Source organism: Octopus sinensis, linkage group LG20 (assembly GCF_006345805.1).
Source record: "Octopus sinensis linkage group LG20, ASM634580v1, whole genome shotgun sequence".
Lineage (NCBI taxonomy): Eukaryota > Metazoa > Mollusca > Cephalopoda > Octopoda > Octopodidae > Octopus > Octopus sinensis.
Window position 1 is genome coordinate 12,428,091 of NC_043016.1, and position 17,352 is coordinate 12,445,442.

Consider the following 17,352-nt stretch of genomic DNA (forward strand, 5'->3'; position numbering starts at 1 on the left):
ACATCTTAATTAAATAATGGGTTTATAATTCCAAAGATCCGCTTCTCATTTATTTCTCTATTTTCTTATCGTCTCTCTCTCTCTCTCTATATATATATACTATAAACACATATGTATATGCATACATACATATATATACACACACGATGGGCTTCTTGCAGTTCCTGTCTACCTAATCCACTCTCAAGGCTTTGGTCAGTCCGAAGTTATAGCAGAAGACATTTGGCCAAGGTTCCACACATATATATATATATATACATATACATATATATATGAGTAGTTGGCATTAGGAAGGGCATCCAGCTGTAGAAACTCTGCCAGATCAAGATTGGAGCCTGGTGCAGCCATCTGGTTCGCCAGTCCTCAGTCAAACCGTCAAACCTATGGCAGCATGGAAAGCAGACATTAAACGATGATGATGATGATATATATATATACACACACACACACACACACACATAATTATATGTGTCTCTTTTGCCAAAGGGTTAAGCAGAGAGTGTGATTTGAGGGAGTTTTGACTGCTATATCTAGTAAGTCTAGTTACCATGTAGAAGAAGCTTACTCACTGGCATGGTATACAGTTTAATAATATATATAGAATAAAGAATATCTAAATTTTGTCTGAAATATTATTTTTTTATGTCACTGAAAATTTTATTTTATTTTGAAGAATATCAGATTATTTTTGGTCAATTTTTGTTCCTTTGTTCCATTGTTGTTGTTTCACCAGCTTTTAAAAGGATCTTCGTCACTGCAAGAGAAATCATTACAAATATTTATCTCGGTACATATTCAACTGGAGAAGTTACTAAAAGTAAATAAACAAATAAAGAGACCCAATTCCACCAAATGCTTATAACATTGACCCTCAGACGTTAGTTGTGGATAATGGGGAGGGGTTGTCAGTGGCATCTTTTATCATTTATTTGTTTCAGTAATTAGATTGTGGTCATGCTGGGGCACCACCGTAAAGAATTTTAATCGAACAAATCAATCTCAAAACTTTTCTTTGTTTCGAAGCCAGGTACTTAATCAATTGGTCTCTTTTGCTGAACTGCTAAGTTATGGGGACGTAAACAAATCAACATTGGTTGTGAAGCATGGGACAAACGCATAGACACACACACACATACATACAACAGGCTTTTCTCAGTTTCCATCTACCAAATCCCCTCACAGGGCTACAGCAGAAGACAATTGACCAAGGCGTCATGCGGTGGGACTGAACCTGAAGCCAGGAAAATATTTTTATTTATTTATTTTCTTTCTATTTTAATGGTGATACCCAGCATGGCCCCGCAACCCTCAAACAGAAATTTGCAAGGGATGTAAAATGGGAAAGTTGTAAAATAACTGATGTCTTGAGATAATTGTTTCTAACGTAGGTACAGGGCAAAATATTTGAGGGATGAGGTGTTAATTAATTAAATCACTCACAGTAATTGACTGGTGTTTCATTTTGTCATGCCTTCCCACCACCAAAAGGATGAAAAGCAAAGTTGCCTTTGTATTCTGAGCTTAAGTTTCAACTTGAGGGTTGTGGCCATGTTGGGAATCACCATTAAAATAGAAATAAAATATATATTTTCCTGGCTTCAGCCCCACTGCATGGCACCTTGGTCAATTTGTCTTCTACTATAGCCCCATGAGGGGACTTGGGAGATGGAAACAGAAAGAAAGCCTCATCATTTACAGCCAGAACAAATACATTGTGGTAACTTAGACTGAATAATTCCATGAATCCACTGCCCTAAATAATTATTTTTAGCACAGGCACAGAGCCTGAAAATTGGTGGAAGGAGTAATCAATTAAACTGACCCCAGTAGGTGTCTAATATTTTATTTTAATGACCTCCTAAAGGGAGGAAAGATAAAGCTGCCTGCAGCAGAACCAATTACCACAAGGCATTTTTCCTATGCACTTAAATTTTGAATTATAAATGGTTGTAATAATGTAAATTCAGCATTAATTCTGTGGTTACTGTTGCACATTGACAAATAGACTCTACACTATTTGAATATATACCTTGGACCTGTGATTCTAATTCATTTTGAGGTGATGCCGAGGGTATATGATGCTGAAGAGATGAAATAACAGTAAAAGACTGATATCCATTGTTTTTGTTCACCTATGGGGAAAATTGTGGAGGCACACGGTATAGTGGTTAGAGCAGCAGACTCATGGTCGAGGGATCGCAGGTTCAAATCTCAGAATACTGATTCCATTACATTCCAGGGGGAGAAACTAGAAGTAGTCGATAGCTTCTGCTACCTAGGTGACCAAGTCTGTAGTGAGGGTAGATGCTCAGAGAGCATTGCCACTAGAATAAGAATAGCCTGGGCAAAGTTCAGAAAGCTCCTACTTCTACTGGTGACAACGGGCCTCTCGCTCAGAGTGAAAGGTAGATTGTATGATGCATGTGTATGAACTGCCATGCTACACGGCAGTGAAACATGAACCATGACTACTGAAGATATACGTAGGCTTGAAAGAAATGAAGCTAGCATGATCCACTGGATGTGTAATGTCAGTGTGCATACACAACAGAGTGTAAGTGCCCTGAGAGAAATGCTGGACATAAAGAGCATTATATGTGGTGTGCAAGAGAGACATTGCATTGGTATGATCATGTACTACAGATGGATGAGAAGAGATGTGTGAAGAAGTGTCACTCCCTAACATTGGAAGAAACCCATGGAAGAGGGTAACTCAGGAAAACGTGGCAAGACAGGCAATGACGAAAGACCAAAACCCCTGAAGATATGCTGTGACTGAGAAGACCTGGCAAGTAAAGGGAGATCACCGCTGTAGCCTACACCAGTATCACATAACCAGTCCACTTAAAAGGTATGAATCAAGTAAAATCAAAATCAAATGGAAATTGTAGTTGTGGCTGTTACCAGTGCTGGTGGCATGCGATAAGTATCATCCATCCAAAGGTGGGTCGCTGCCAGACTGGCTTCCCGTGCTGGTGGCATGTAAAAAGCACCATCTGAACGTGGTCGATGCCAGCTCTCCCCCCACCCACCCACTGGCTCCCGTAAAAAGCACCCACTACACTCTCAGAGGGGTTGGTGTTAGGAAGGGCATCCAGATGTAGAAACACTGCCAGATCAAGATTGGAGTCTGGTGCAACCTCCTGGCTTGCCAGTCCCCAGTTACACTGTCCAACCCATGCTAGCATGGAAAGCGGACGTTGAACGATGATGATGACATACACACACATACATATATATATATATATATATATCATCATCATCATTTAACGTCTGTTTTCCATGCTAGCATGGGTTGGACGGTCCGACCAGGGTCTGGGAATCCAGGAGACTGCACCAGGCCCAGTCTGATCTGGCAGTGTTTCTACGGCTGGATGCCCTTCCTAACGCCAATCACTCCATGAGTGTAGTGGGTGCTTTTTTACATGCCACCGGCACAGGGGCCGGAGGAGGCTGGCAAATGGCCACAATCGGTTGGTGCTTTTACATGTCACCGACACGGACGCCAGTCAGGCGGCACTGGCATCTGCCACGTTTGGCATGGGTATCTTAATTAGTTTCCATTTGATTTTTATTTTGATGTTGGTGTTGATGTACTTGACTCAATAGGTCTCCTCAAGAACAGAGGGTCACTCTACAATCCAAGGTTAGCACAGCAGCAGGCTGTCATATGTATGTATATTTATATATATATATATGCACACACACACAACGGGATACTTCAGTTTCTATCCACTTTGGTCAGTCTGTGGCTTTAGAAGACATTTGTCCAAGATACTACAAAATGGAACTGAATCTGAAATCACATGAACGGGCAGCAAAACTCCATAACCACATACCTGTGCATATATTTAAAAATAAAATTCTATCAAATTATATATATATATATATATATATATACACACAAGCACACACACACATGTACTGAAGAAAATATGCCTTCATTTTACATTTCTTTAAAATTCTCTTTTACAAATATACGAAAACAAAAATAAAAATTATTCTACCTGTTGGTCATAATTGATTGTGAGAGAGATTCAACGATGGATTCTTCCTGAAATTAAACACAAGATATGAGCAAGTAATTAGTAAAGCAAACATTAACCCTTCAGTATTTATATCCGGCCAAAATATTTTCTGTTTTATGCTCAAACCAGCCGGATCCTGCTTCTCACACCTACCCTACAATATCATTCTAAAACAATCATCAAAATTTCTAAGCTATGAGAACAATGCCGGATTAATTCAAAATAATTGTTATCCATGCTGGCATGGGTTGGATTGTTTTACTGAAGCTGTTTTTTTTTGTTTTTATTTTAGAATTTTTGTCTATACTGAAAATTATTTATTGATGAACTAACGATAGAGCTTCTAGATAGTCCTTCAATGTGCTAGATGTAGCAGCCAAATATCTTCCGTATCTTACTTTATTGTTTAATAAAAAGTAAAGACACATTAGATAATGTACTCCTATATACACTTTATCTGAAAACAAAAAAAAAAGAAGCTAAGAGCTTATCATTCATCTAGTCACTTGGACTCTACCATTTCAAAAATAGCCACTAGGAGTTAACCATGAAATGTCTGTCTGCTAAGAGTCCATCATACATCTATTCACTAAGAGTCCATGAGACACATCTAATCTCTGGGAGTCCACTGTATATCTTGTCACAAAAGAGTTATCATACACAGCCAGCCACCAGAAGTTAATCATACATCTAGTTACTATGGGCTCCTCATACATCTATCTAATAAGAGTCCAAGATACACATCTAGCCACTAAGGGTTCCTCATATTTCTATCTACTATGAGTCCAAGATACACATCTAGCCACTGGAGGTCTACCATACATTTATCAACTAAGAGTCCTCCATACATCTAGTTACCATGGACCATTTTTAGCCACTAGGAGCTGTACAACTACCAATAAGCAGATGATAAAATACAAACCATTATTTCACTTGCTATCAGATTACTGTCGTCATCCTTGTTACTTTTCTCACTAATAACCTTGGCAACTTCTTCTTCTTCCTCCATAGCTCTTGCAGAGTTTGTTACATTCTCAGGTTCAGGCATCTTTAAAAAGAAAGAAAGAGAGATAGAGAGTGAAAGAAAGACAATGATTACCAGTTCAATGACATCCAAAACACTCTAGAATTTTCCTATAAAAATACTTTATTAATTCTAATAAATTCAATACTCGTTGAGGCATAGGAGTAGCTGTGTGGTAAGTAGCTTGCTTACCAACCACATGGTTCCGGGTTCAGTCCCACTGCGTGGCACCTTGAACAAGTGTCTTCTACTATAGCCTCAGACTAATCACAGTTTTGTGAGTGGATTTGGTAGACGGAAATTGAAATAAGCTTGTCGTATATATATATATGTATGTATGTGTGTGTATATGTTTGTGATGCTGGTATGTTTACATCCCCGTAACTAAGTGGTTCGGCAAAAGAGACCAATAGAATAAGTACTAGGCTTAAAAGAATAAGTCTTGGGCTTGATTTCTTCGACTGAAGGCAGTGCTCCAGCATGGCCGCAGTCAAATGACTGAAACAAGTAAAAGAGTAATTGATCAACTCTGAATGTTTACTTCACAATCACGTGTGGCACTTTGAACAAGTGTCTCCTACTATAGCCCTGGGCCATCCAAAGCTTTGTCATTGTATTTGGTAGATAGAAACTGAAAGAAGCCCATCGTGAATATATATATATGTATATGTCTATGTCTATGTGTTTGCGTTTGTGTCTGTCCTCCACTATCACTTGACATTGGGCGTTAGTTTATTTACAGCCCCATAACTTAGCGGTTCAGCATAAGAGATCGACTGCATAAGTACCAGGCATAAAATGAAAAATTAAGTATTGGGGTTGATTTGTTTGAGTAAATACCTATTTCTTATTGCCCACAAAGGGCTAAACACAGAGGGGACAAACAAGGACAGACATAGGTATTAAGTCAATTATATCGACCCCAGGGCGTAACTGGTACTTAATTTATCGACCCCGAAAGGATGAAAGGCAAAGTCGACCATGGCGGAATTTGAACTCACAACGTAACGGCAGACGAAATACCGCTAAGCATTTCGCCCGGCGTGCTAACGATTCTGCCAGCTCACCGTCTTTAAGTAAATACCATCCAAGGCAAGCTCCACAACTGAGTCAAGTAAAAGGTTAAGACAAGCTTAGAGTAATGGATCAAGCATGTAACTATACACCACCTTGTGAGTGTAATGCTCTATGCACATAAGATTTGGTACTCCAAAACTGTCTGAGATATATAAATATATGACTTTTATTCTCTTATTTGTTTCAGTCATTTCAGACTGTGGCCATGCTGGTGCACCTCCTTTAGTCGAACAAATTGACCCCAGGACTTATTCTTTGTAAGCCTAGTACTCATTCTATCAGTCTCTTTTTCCAAACCGCTAAGTTACAGGGACATAAACACACCAGCATTGGTTGTCAAGTGATGGTGGAGGGACAAACAGAGACACAAATAACAAATACACACACAAGACAGGTTTCTTTCAGTTTCCATCTACCAAATCCACGCACAAGGCTTTGGTCGGCCCGAAGCTATAGAAGAAAACACTCGCTCAAGGTGCCACACAGTGGGACTGAACCCAGAACCATGTGGTTGGTAAGCAAGCTACTTACCATAGAGCCACTGCTGCACCTATAAAGATATATGTCTTTTATCTTTTACTTGTTTCAATCATTAGACTGTGGCCATGCTGGGGCACTGCTTTGAAGAATTTTTAGTTGACTGAATCGATTCTAGTACTTATTCTATCATTCTGTCTAACTCATGCTAGTATGGAAGATGAATGATGATGATGACGACGATCATGATGATAATGATGACAACGACAACATAGAAGGTTGAAAGTTAGTTTTATAAAATAGTTAAAAAAACTTCATACTCTATGAGATGAATCTGGCATCTGTGGAACAAGAGCTGTTTCAGCTTTTGTTTCAGGAATTTCCAAGGGGGTGTCATCATCTGGAAATAAATGAACATTTTTTGGATAAAATAAATTTAATACATAAGAAATACATTTACGTAGTTATTTTCTTTGTTTCTGTAAAATGTGGTAGTGTAGCATATGCTTAATAAAACTGCTATTTATGTATCATACTTAATGTATATACACTGTTAATAGGCTAGTTGCTGCAGTATTTGTCCAGAGATAACATCTTCAACGGATCTGCTGTGTTAAAAATAATAAGTATCAAAGTTCAGATATGAGTAGCATATGGGAACTGGTATTAAGGAAGGATATAAAATATTAGATTTATAAGCCCTAAAATTCACTCCATAATTGCCCATGGGCATATGGCGTAGTGGTTAAGAGCACAGGCTACTAACCCCAAGATTCCAAGTGGCCTTAACAATAATAAAAATAATAATAATATTGGAAAAACAACTTAGGAATGAGAAACCAGGTTTGAAATTCCCCCAGAACACCTGATGAAGGCTGGAGGGTAAATCAGCTGAAATGTTGTGTTAACAACAAACAAGATGAGGACAAATATCTGTCAAATGTAAATAACGTACATAATTCCTCATCTCTTAAATATAGAACTGTATTATCCATAATAGATGTTATCTTGAAACAAATCCTGCAGCAACAGGCCTATCAACACTGTGTATATATTAAGTATGCTATATAGATGGCTATTTGAATACTACCTCACTTGCACATACCCAGTCATTAATATAATGTTTTTGTTATGCTCTATGTCGTGAGCTACACGTTAAAAAGAAGTGTATCGGAGATTTCCAGATAATCACTAAAAAAGATTGCCAAAATCCTGTCTATAAAGTTATCTACAAGGCATTATTAGATGCCTGATCTTCTGGACAAACACTACCACCACAAAGTATCAAAAGACACCAGTGTGTTCATTACAAACATTGACCTGCACCAAGCAACAAAAGATGCTGATAGTATTTCTACTACAAATACTCTCAGTACCAAAAATCAAAAATGCAACCACAAATATCACCATCACCAAATAAAAGAAGATACTATTACCAAGTAAAAGAGGGTACTATCTCAATGAAGGACTTACTATTTCTCACGAGGCCATGTATTTGCATCGGGGAAGTCCATCTCCAAGCTACAGAACTAGGCATGGTTTGCTTTTTTATTACAGAAGACCATCAGTTTCCCATGTGTATAAGTCTGTCCTCATTACTTCACTGATATTGTCCAAAGGAAAGGCGAGATCCCATACAGATTGAGAACAAAATGGTACGTCTCTCACGGTACCCAAGACATCATCTCCACAAAGAAGGTACCATTAGTAACAGCAATACCACAAAGCAGCAGAAGGTATTCTTTCACAAGTTAAGACACAATAAGAGAATAAATGGCCATACTGTCTCAGATCTTACTTGTAAATACCAATAGGTATTTTACCAGTATTATGAACGATACTTTTGTGAAATAATCACAAGATTCCATTACATTATGAAAACCCTAAAAGTCTTTCCAACACACAAACACATAATTAATTTAGATTGAATTTCAAATTTCATTAACCCTTTAGTATTTAAACCGGCCATATCCGGCCAAAAGTATTCTGCCTGTTTTATGTTCAAACTGGCCAGATCTGGTCTGTCACACCAGCCCTACAATATCGTTTTAAAAATTAACAGCGACCTCATCAAAATCTCATAGCTACAACATAATGCATGATTAGTTCAAAACAATGAGGATAAAGAAGCATTAATTTTGGCAGAATAATGTGAACACTAAAGGGTTAAACATTGAATAAATTGAAATGAAATTAAAAGTCACATTGATTTAGTCAGTTATTTGAATTTCAATATGAAACAGTATTTCAGTGTCAGACCCTCCACCCCTCCCCTACCCACTCACCAGGTGGTGTATATTAATTGGAAATTATAATCGATTTAAAATCTGGAACTTTAAATATCACAGCCATTTCCTCTATCAAGTGAATACGAGTGGCCAAAATGGGGGTCCACCCAAGGATCTCTGGAGTAACATTACATGATAGGATGCACACACTCAGAGATTTCCAACCAGGCCTTTTGCCAGGAACTTTTCAGCATCCCCATATATATATATATAATAATAATAATATAGGGTGAAATTAATTAATTTGGAATAATCATTAATTTCACCAAGTAGATTTCGGCATGTAAAAGCCCCATTTGAGGAAGGTTTAAGTAATACTAAGTAATTAAGGGTTTAGCAACGATTTGCCTCACCACACACCGAATTTAGAAATAGCAGTCAAAGAGTTCTGACTATTCTTTCTACTTAAAAGGGAGATCTCAGTAAAACCACAGCACTTAAAAGGCAAACAACGCAGGCAAAAGAGAAATTTAATACACAATTATTCATAATTGTAGAGTCCTACGCTGAAGAGAAAAATAGTCGGGTAAGACATAATTATGTAATTTTTATGCTTTCCTATGACTTAATTTCGAAACGTATGGCCGTAGGTGACTTAATATAGAATGATTGTCGTCATTTCTTTCTCTTTTGCCTGCGTTGTTTGCCTTTTAAGAGCTGTGGTTTTACTGAGATCTCCCTTTTAAGTAGAAAGAATAGCCATAACTCTTTGACTGCTATTTCTAAATTCGGTGTGTGGTGAGGCAAATCGTTGCTAAACCCTTAATTACTTAGTATTACTATATATATATATATATATACATACATATACACGAAGAGGTACTGAATAGTTCCTGGCTTTGGGTAAACAGAAAATACAGGAAGATCAGTTATTCAACATATTCCCCTTCTCAGATTCACTCACTTATTTGTAGCAGTCCTTCAGTTTTTCTAAGATCTGTAAAAAAGAACTTGGAAAGTTGTGCCTTCAGTCAGGCCTTTCACGATACCTTAAAACCCCTCATATATTTGATCCTCGCCCCTTTGTTCTTTTACTAAGCTGAAATAAATAAATATTTGATCTGACCCAATCTTACAGCAAAAAGGTAAAACAGAAATAAACTCAAAGGCACCTTTGGTAGTTTTACTGCAGCGCCATGCATCATCAAGAGAAATAGCTGGAAGAACATATGAAGGCTCAGCAGGTGCAACAGGTGATGCTTTTTCTTCAGCTGTTTCTTTTGATGCTTCAGGTCTGCCTGTAGTAAGGTACGAAGGGTCTGCCAGAGATTTCTCTCCTGATCTTCCTTTTGTGAGAACATTTCCTATCCTGTCAAGATCAGAAGACCCATAGTTTCTATCCATGGTCTCTGAAGCGTGTGACAATTTTCTGGTTTTAAAGACTTCTCCATTTTCTCCATAATCTGTGTTAAAATAAAACAATCAACTGAGTTAGAAACTGAAAATATTAAACTATGTTCTGAGTTCAAATTCCGCCGAGGTCGACTTTGCCTTTCATCCTTTCGGGGTCGATAAATTAAGTACCAGTCACGCACTGAGGTCGAATTAATCGACTTAATCCGTTTGTCTGTCCTTGTTTGTCCCCTCTATGTTTAGCCCCTTGTGGGTAATAAATAAAAAAAAAAAAATTTTTTTAATTATTATTATTATTATTATTATAAAAGAAACCCCTTTGCTATGTTCTGAGTTCAAATTCCATCGAGATGGTTTTTTCTTTTTGTCATCCTTTCAGGGTCGATAAATTAAGTACAAGTAATAGATACATCCCCTCCCCCAAAATGTTTGCCCCTGTGGCAAATTTTGAAACCATTATAATAAAAGAAACCATTGCTATCTATTGCTAAGGCAAGCTGGCAGAAGTCAAATTTGCCCCACCCCCTGTCGTCGTCATCATCATCATCGTTTAATGTCTGCTTTCCATGCTGGCATGGGTTTGACTGAGGTCTGAAGAGCCAGCAGCTGCACAAGGCTGTAATCCGATCTGGTAATGTTTCTACCGATGGATGCCCTTCCTAATGCCAACTACTCTGAGAGTGTAGTGACTGCTTTTTATGTGCCACCAGCATGAGGGCAAGTCAGTGGGTACTGGCATCAGCTTTGGGGGCAGTGTCGATGTCCCCTCATCCAAAATTTCAGGCCTAGTGCCTTTAGAAGAAAGGACTATTATTATTGTTTCTCTTTATCACAAGCTTTGTTGTATCTCCTGGAGTCTTGCATGCAAAGCAGGCTTGCTGCCAGTAGCCTACGGTACCATGCTATCTGTTCTTTTCAGCTATCTAATACTTTCCTGATTATTCTAGCCATGTCAAGGAGGCAAACCTTTTGTAACAGTTCTACTTGGCACTCTATTCCAATTTCCTTTATATTTGATGCCTTCTGGTGCTATACCCAAGGACTCAACAATAATGGACACCATCTTCACCTTCATTTTCCATAGCCGGGCTATTTCGTATTTTGGCATGGATAGACAAGCCAGAGACCTGTGCCGAGTTCCAGTGACTGCTTCGGCATAGTTTCTATAGTTGGATGTCCTTCAAAGCAACAACAACCAAATCACAGAATGTACTGGGTGCTTTTCCTTGTGGCACCAGCACTGGTGAGGTCACCAAGCATCCACAAGAGAAGACCCCTTAACTGAGTGGGCTTTGGTGTTGAAGTGGGTGAAAATAAATTAGGGGGGACAGGAACAGGTGTCTTGCTGAAGAAGTGAACCAACCAGGAAGAGAGAGAGAGAGACTGTGAGATGGTGAGGAAATGCTTTCAAGGTATAAGGGGGAGAAGAATTGAGAGAGAGAGAGAGAGAGAGAGAGAGAGAAAGAGAGAGAGAGAGAGAGAGAGAGAGAGAGAGAACAGGGATAGAGAAGCAGAAAAATTGGTACATATTCTAAAAAAATTGGAATGATACAGAGAAGATTAGCTTGGCCCCTGCGCAAGGATGACACACAGATTCGTGAAGTGGTGAGCTGGCAGAAATGTTAGCATGCTGGGCAAAATGCCTAGCGGTATTTCGTCTGTCTTTACGTTGAGTTCAAATTCTGCCGAGGTCGACTTTGCCTTTCATCCTCTCGGTGTTGATAAATAAAGCACCAGTTACCCACCGGGGTTGATGTAATCGACTTAATCCCTTTGTCTGTCCTTGTTTGTTTCCTCTATGTTTAGCCCCTTGTGGGCAATAAAGAAATAAGAAAAGGTGGGTGGGTAGGTAAGTGTACCAGGGTGTGAAAATTGTGCAAAACATGCAAAAGGAGGCATTTGCAAAATGCCATTCAGTGAAAGGTGAGATAAGGAAAGGTTAAGAACCATTGTTCTAAAGAGACACCTTTCAAACAACAACAACAAAAACAATAGTAATAAACTCAACATATCAACAACAGCAGTAACAACAATAACAACAGTGGCAGCAGCAACAGCAACAACAATTAAAACAACAGACAGACCAACAGCAGAAGCAACAATTACACAAATCTAAAAAGACAGCAGAGACCTGTTTTCCTTTCACTGTTTGAGTTCAAGTTATCGTTGGATATATTTAAATCTTGCAAGACTGGTTCATCTCCATGTCCCTGTATTATTCCATCTCCATGTCCCTGTTCGTCATCAGACCTAAAAATTGAATTCAACATTTGTTGAAAATGTTTCCACATTTATGAAATGAAATAAGTTATTGTATTCACAATGTTTAGTAAATAGAAACCTGAATTTAAAAAAATGAAAGAAAAGAGATTTTAAAAAAAAAATGGGAAAAATTCCTATTTTTGATTTTTTAATACTCAATCATCATCATCATCATCATCATCATTTAACATTTGTTTTCCATGCTGGCATGGGTTGGATGGTTTGACTGAAAACTGGTAAGCTGGGGAGCTGCACCAGGTTCCAATCTGATTTGGCATGGTTTCTACAGCTGGATGCCCTTCCTAATGCCAACCACTCCAGGAGTGTAGCGGGTGCTTTTTATGTGCCACTGGCACGGGTGCCAGTTACAAAACACCAACAATGGTCATGAATGAGATCTCACTTGGCTTAAGAAGTCTTCTGAAGCACAGTATATCGCCAAAGGTCTCTGTCACCTGTCACTGCCTCTGTGAGGTCCAAAATTCGAAGGGTACTTTTTATGTGCCACTTGTATAGGTACCAGTTAATATTAGCATGCCAGGCATTTCATCCATCTGTATGTTCTGGATTCAAATTCTGCTGAGGTCGACTTTGCCTTTCATCCTTTTGGGAATGATAAAATAAATACCAGTTGAGGACTGGTGTTTATGTAATTGACTTACACCTCCCCCGAAATTGCTGGCTTAGTGCCAAAATTTGCAACTACTATTATATTAAGATCTTTGATACAAATCTACTTGAGAAAGCTGCTGGTTCCATGATAGAAGCTTCTTATTTTGACCCTTGCTTCAATATCAGTAATGTTGTATTGATGCAGTATTTCACAGTTTCTAATATTACCTTGCCACTCAATATAGGGCTGAGAGAACAACTGACTCATAGACATCAATTTTCACCTTGAAACACACATCATGAGTGTTCCAAAGTTGATGATGAAGCTGACTGAATGCTGAGCCAAGCCTTGGCTATTCCAGATTCAATATCATCATAAGCATTTAGCATCTGCTTTCCATGCTGGCATGGGTTGGACGGTTTGACCGAAACTGGTAAGCCAAAGAACTGCACCAGGTTCCAGTCTGATTTGGCTTGGTTTCTACAGCTGGATATAATGAATGATGTTAAGCATTTTCTTAGGTATACCAAGTTTGGTTAGAACTTTCCAGAGAGCCCCCACTAAATGCAGAGTCAAATACTTTGGTGAGCTCTACAAAAGCAATGTAGAATTCGTTGTGTTTTCTAGCTTTTTCTTGTACCTGCCTTAAACTGAAGATGATGTCGAATGTGCCATTACCAGATTGAAAACCACGTTAAGTTTTTGGTAACACTGACTCTGAAAGAGGAATATCGAAACTGTTGAGAATCCCTTATGCAAGAATCTTACCAACCACGGGAGACAAAATACTCTTCAGTGGTTGTCACATTCACACCTGTTTCCTTTGTGTTTGTAATGGTAGATGATGGAGGTGCAATGGCCCAGTGGTTAGGGCAGCGGACTCGCGGTCATAGGATCGCGGTTTCGATTCCCAGACCGGGCGTTGTGAGTGTTTATTGAGCGAAAACACCTAAAAGCTTCACGAGGCTTCGGCAGGGGATGGTGGTGATCCCTGCTGTACTCTTTCACCACAACTTTCTCTCACTCTTTCTTCCTGTTTCTGTTGTACCTGTATTTTAAAGGGCTGGCCTTGTCACTCTCTGTGTCACGCTGAATATCCCTGAGAACTACGTTAAGGGTACACGTGTCTGTGGAGTGCTCAGCCACTTACACGTTAATTTCACGAGCAGGCTGTTCCGTTGATTCGGATCAACCGGAACCCTCATCGTCGTAACCGACGGAGTGCTTCCAATGGTAGATGATGGATGCAGACTTGAATTGTTGAGGGACTGATCCCTTGTCCTACATTAGATTTAGGAATTCACATAGCTTGCTGATCAAACCATTACTACCCCACTTATAGATTTCAACTGGGATGCCATCATTTCATGGAACTTTACTGTTTGAGAGTTGCTTGATCCGTTTTAAAAAATTTCCTTGATGGTAAGCTTTGCTAAAAAGGATTTGATGGCTGGTCATTGGAGGAAGATTATTGATTACTTCATTCCTTACATTTGATTTCCTATTTCAGAAATAAGAAAAATATTCTGACCAACGTTCAATGATATTGTTTACATATGTCAGTTTGAACTTCAGTTGGTTGATATCAGTAGAGAAAAATCCGAGGAAGACTGGAAATTGCAGAGGAATTAATAATTGGGACAGTGTCTGGTAAAGAGTCAATCGAATGACACAAAGATGGTGCACAACCAACTAGCTAATTCAGAGAAACAGAGGCCATTGCACTAGGGGTGGGGGGTGGGAGGAGGTTAGAGGATTCAGGAGAGAAGAAACAGATAGATAACTTACTTTATGTATTTTGTTCTGTCCCCTTCTTCACCTGATAAATTGGAAATATCCAATCCAGGAAGAGGGATACCCACATCTCTATGGTCTGCAACAAGAAAAAAAATAGAAAAGGAATTGCAGTAAAAAAATGCAAGTGAGGGCATGGTGCAAGTTGTGACCAATCATTGGCTGACAGTGGATGACATAAACTGTTGGACACAAGAGAAAATACTTTTGGGTTGGATTTTTTGCTACTGGATCCCTGCACTCTGGGTTCAAGTCCTATCAAGACAACTACACTAGTACCAGTGCATGAAAGAATCAGCCAATACACTGTGTAAAGTGGTTGGAGAAATGAGTGTGGGTAACATGAACTTGAGAGGGTACTTTAGTCTTACAGAGGACATGGCAACCCTTCTAATGCTGGTGCCATGAAAAACACACCAGTATACCCTACAAGGGTTAGGAATGGCATTCAGCTAGAAATATTTAAGTAACACAGGGTCCTCCAGCCTGTCAGATCTTGTTGGACCATTCAACACATGCTGCTGTTGTTGTTATTATTATTATTATTGTTATTATTATTATTATTATTATTACTATTATTATTAAAGTGGTAAGCTAGCAGAATCGTTACCACATCAGGCAAAATGCTTAGTGGCATTTCGTTCATCTTTATGTTCTGAGTTCAAATTCCACTGAGGTCAACTTTGCCTTCCATCCTTTTGAAATCAATAAATTAAGTACCAGTGAAAGACTGGGGTTGATGTAATTGACTAATCCCCTCCCACCAAATTTCGGGTGTGGTGCCTTTTGTAGAAAGGGTCGTTGGTTGTGGCAGTGCCGCCACCACCACCACCAACACCATTGTGTTCATGCTGAAATATCAAGAGGTGCAGAAGTGGCTGTGTGGTATGTAGCTCATTTACCAACCACATGCATGGCACCTAGGTCAACTGTCTTCTACTATAGCTTCGGGCTGACCAAAGCCTTGTGAGTGGATTTGGTAGACAGAAGCCCATTGTATATAAGATGTGTGTGCATGTGTGTTTGTCCCCCACCATCGCTTAACAACAGATGTTGGTGTATTTACATTCCCGTAACTTAGCGGTTCGGCAAAAGAGATCCGACAGAATAAGTACCAGGCTTACAAAGAATAAGTCCTGGGGTTGAATTGTTCAACTAAAGACGGTGCTCCAGCATGGTCGCAGTCAAATGACTGAAACAAGTGCAAAAATAAAAAAAATTAAAAAGGTATTTATGAGTGAGAGTTATTAGCTGTGTTAAGCCAAACCAAGGGATTATCTATTCAAGAGACAAGGATGTTTGCTTTATTTCATGGAGAATACTGACTGTGATTGTACAACTCACCTTTTCTGCGAGCTGATTGGTAAAGCTTTTTACGAGGTGTTGATGACAAAGTTTTCAGAGACTGACAGTCAGGTGTTAAAACATCATCAAAGTCTGAGTTGGAGTCTATAGAGAGAGAGAGAGAAAATGGTCTTTCATATATATATATATATATATATATATATATATATATATATGCAGGGAAAGTTTACGAAAATAAACAAAAGACGAAGGCAGGTGGAGTACAAACAAACAAATGTATTAGTATAGCGCTCAGGAATAGAAATAGAAAAAGTCTTTTACGTTTCAAGCCTACGCTCTTCGACAGAAAGATACACAGAAAAGAAACAAGGAGAGAAAAAAATGTCTATATACACACACACACAAATAACATCTACAATTGCTGGAAATAAGAGCTAAAAAATATAACTTTATTTTATCCAGTTTCAGCTCACAAGGTGTGGCCATGCTGGGGCACATATATATAAATACAAGAAGACATAATGATAAATTAATGTATTACGATATATTAAATACATTATGATATAGGTGGCTAAAGCAATTAAAAACCAAAAAAGTAGAATGCATAAATAAGGGTGCAAATCATCATCATCATTTAGCGTCCGCTTTCCATGCTAGCATGGGTTGGACGGTTTAACTGGGGTCTGGGAAGCCGGAAGGCTTCATCAGGCCCAGTCAGATTTGGCAGTGTTTCTACGGCTGGATGCCCTTCCTAACGCCAACCACTCCGTGAGTGTAGTGGGTGCTTTTTACGTGCCACCTGCACAGGTGCCAGACAGAGCTGGCAAACGGCCACGAACAGATGGTGTTTTTTTCGTGCCACCGGCACGGGGGCCAGGCGAGGCTGGCAACGGACACGAACGGATGACACCTACAATTGCTAGAAATAGGAGCTAAAGAATATAACTCAAATAGCCACACAAAATCAACCTGATGAGATGTTCAAGGGACTGCGAAAGGTCTTTCAAATTACTTCATTCTGTGAGTTTCATCTCACTGGAGAAAGATGTGGCTTGCTACTCACAGTTCCTTGAACATTTCATGAGGCTGGTATTTGTGTGGCTATTGAGTTATATTCTTTAGCTCCTATTT

At 39.0% G+C, this 17,352-nt stretch overlaps 1 protein-coding gene and 1 non-coding gene across 2 annotated transcripts; one reads left to right on the forward strand and one right to left on the reverse strand.

The window, feature by feature from the left end:
• Positions 1–702: 702 nt before the first annotated feature.
• On the reverse strand, positions 703–16,382 carry LOC118767239. Its single transcript, XM_036511531.1, has 8 exons — positions 16,261–16,382; positions 14,911–14,995; positions 12,379–12,497; positions 10,007–10,297; positions 6,927–7,006; positions 4,951–5,076; positions 4,008–4,054; positions 703–754 (listed from the first exon to the last, which is right to left on the reverse strand). The coding sequence occupies exons 4-8, from the start codon at positions 10,236–10,238 to the stop codon at positions 727–729; spliced, it is 513 nt and encodes a 170-aa protein (XP_036367424.1). The 5' UTR covers positions 10,239–10,297; positions 12,379–12,497; positions 14,911–14,995; positions 16,261–16,382; the 3' UTR covers positions 703–726.
• LOC115222720 lies at positions 11,763–11,872 on the forward strand. The gene has a single exon (XR_003882753.1). It is a non-coding gene; the product is annotated as a U6 spliceosomal RNA (small nuclear RNA).
• Positions 16,383–17,352: the final 970 nt, after the last annotated feature.

Excerpts from the sequence above, each read along its gene's own strand:
- LOC118767239 (XM_036511531.1), bottom strand. The coding sequence starts at position 10,238 with ATGGATAGAAACTATGGGTCTTCTGATCTTGACAGGATAGGAAATGTT. Across the intron at positions 7,007-10,006 it reads CTGCAGTAAAACTACCAAAG|ATGATGACACCCCCTTGGAA; the intron begins GTGCCTTTGAGT and ends ATTTATTTCCAG. Across the intron at positions 755-4,007 it reads CAATCAATTATGACCAACAG|TGACGAAGATCCTTTTAAAA; the intron begins GTAGAATAATTT and ends TTTCTCTTGCAG.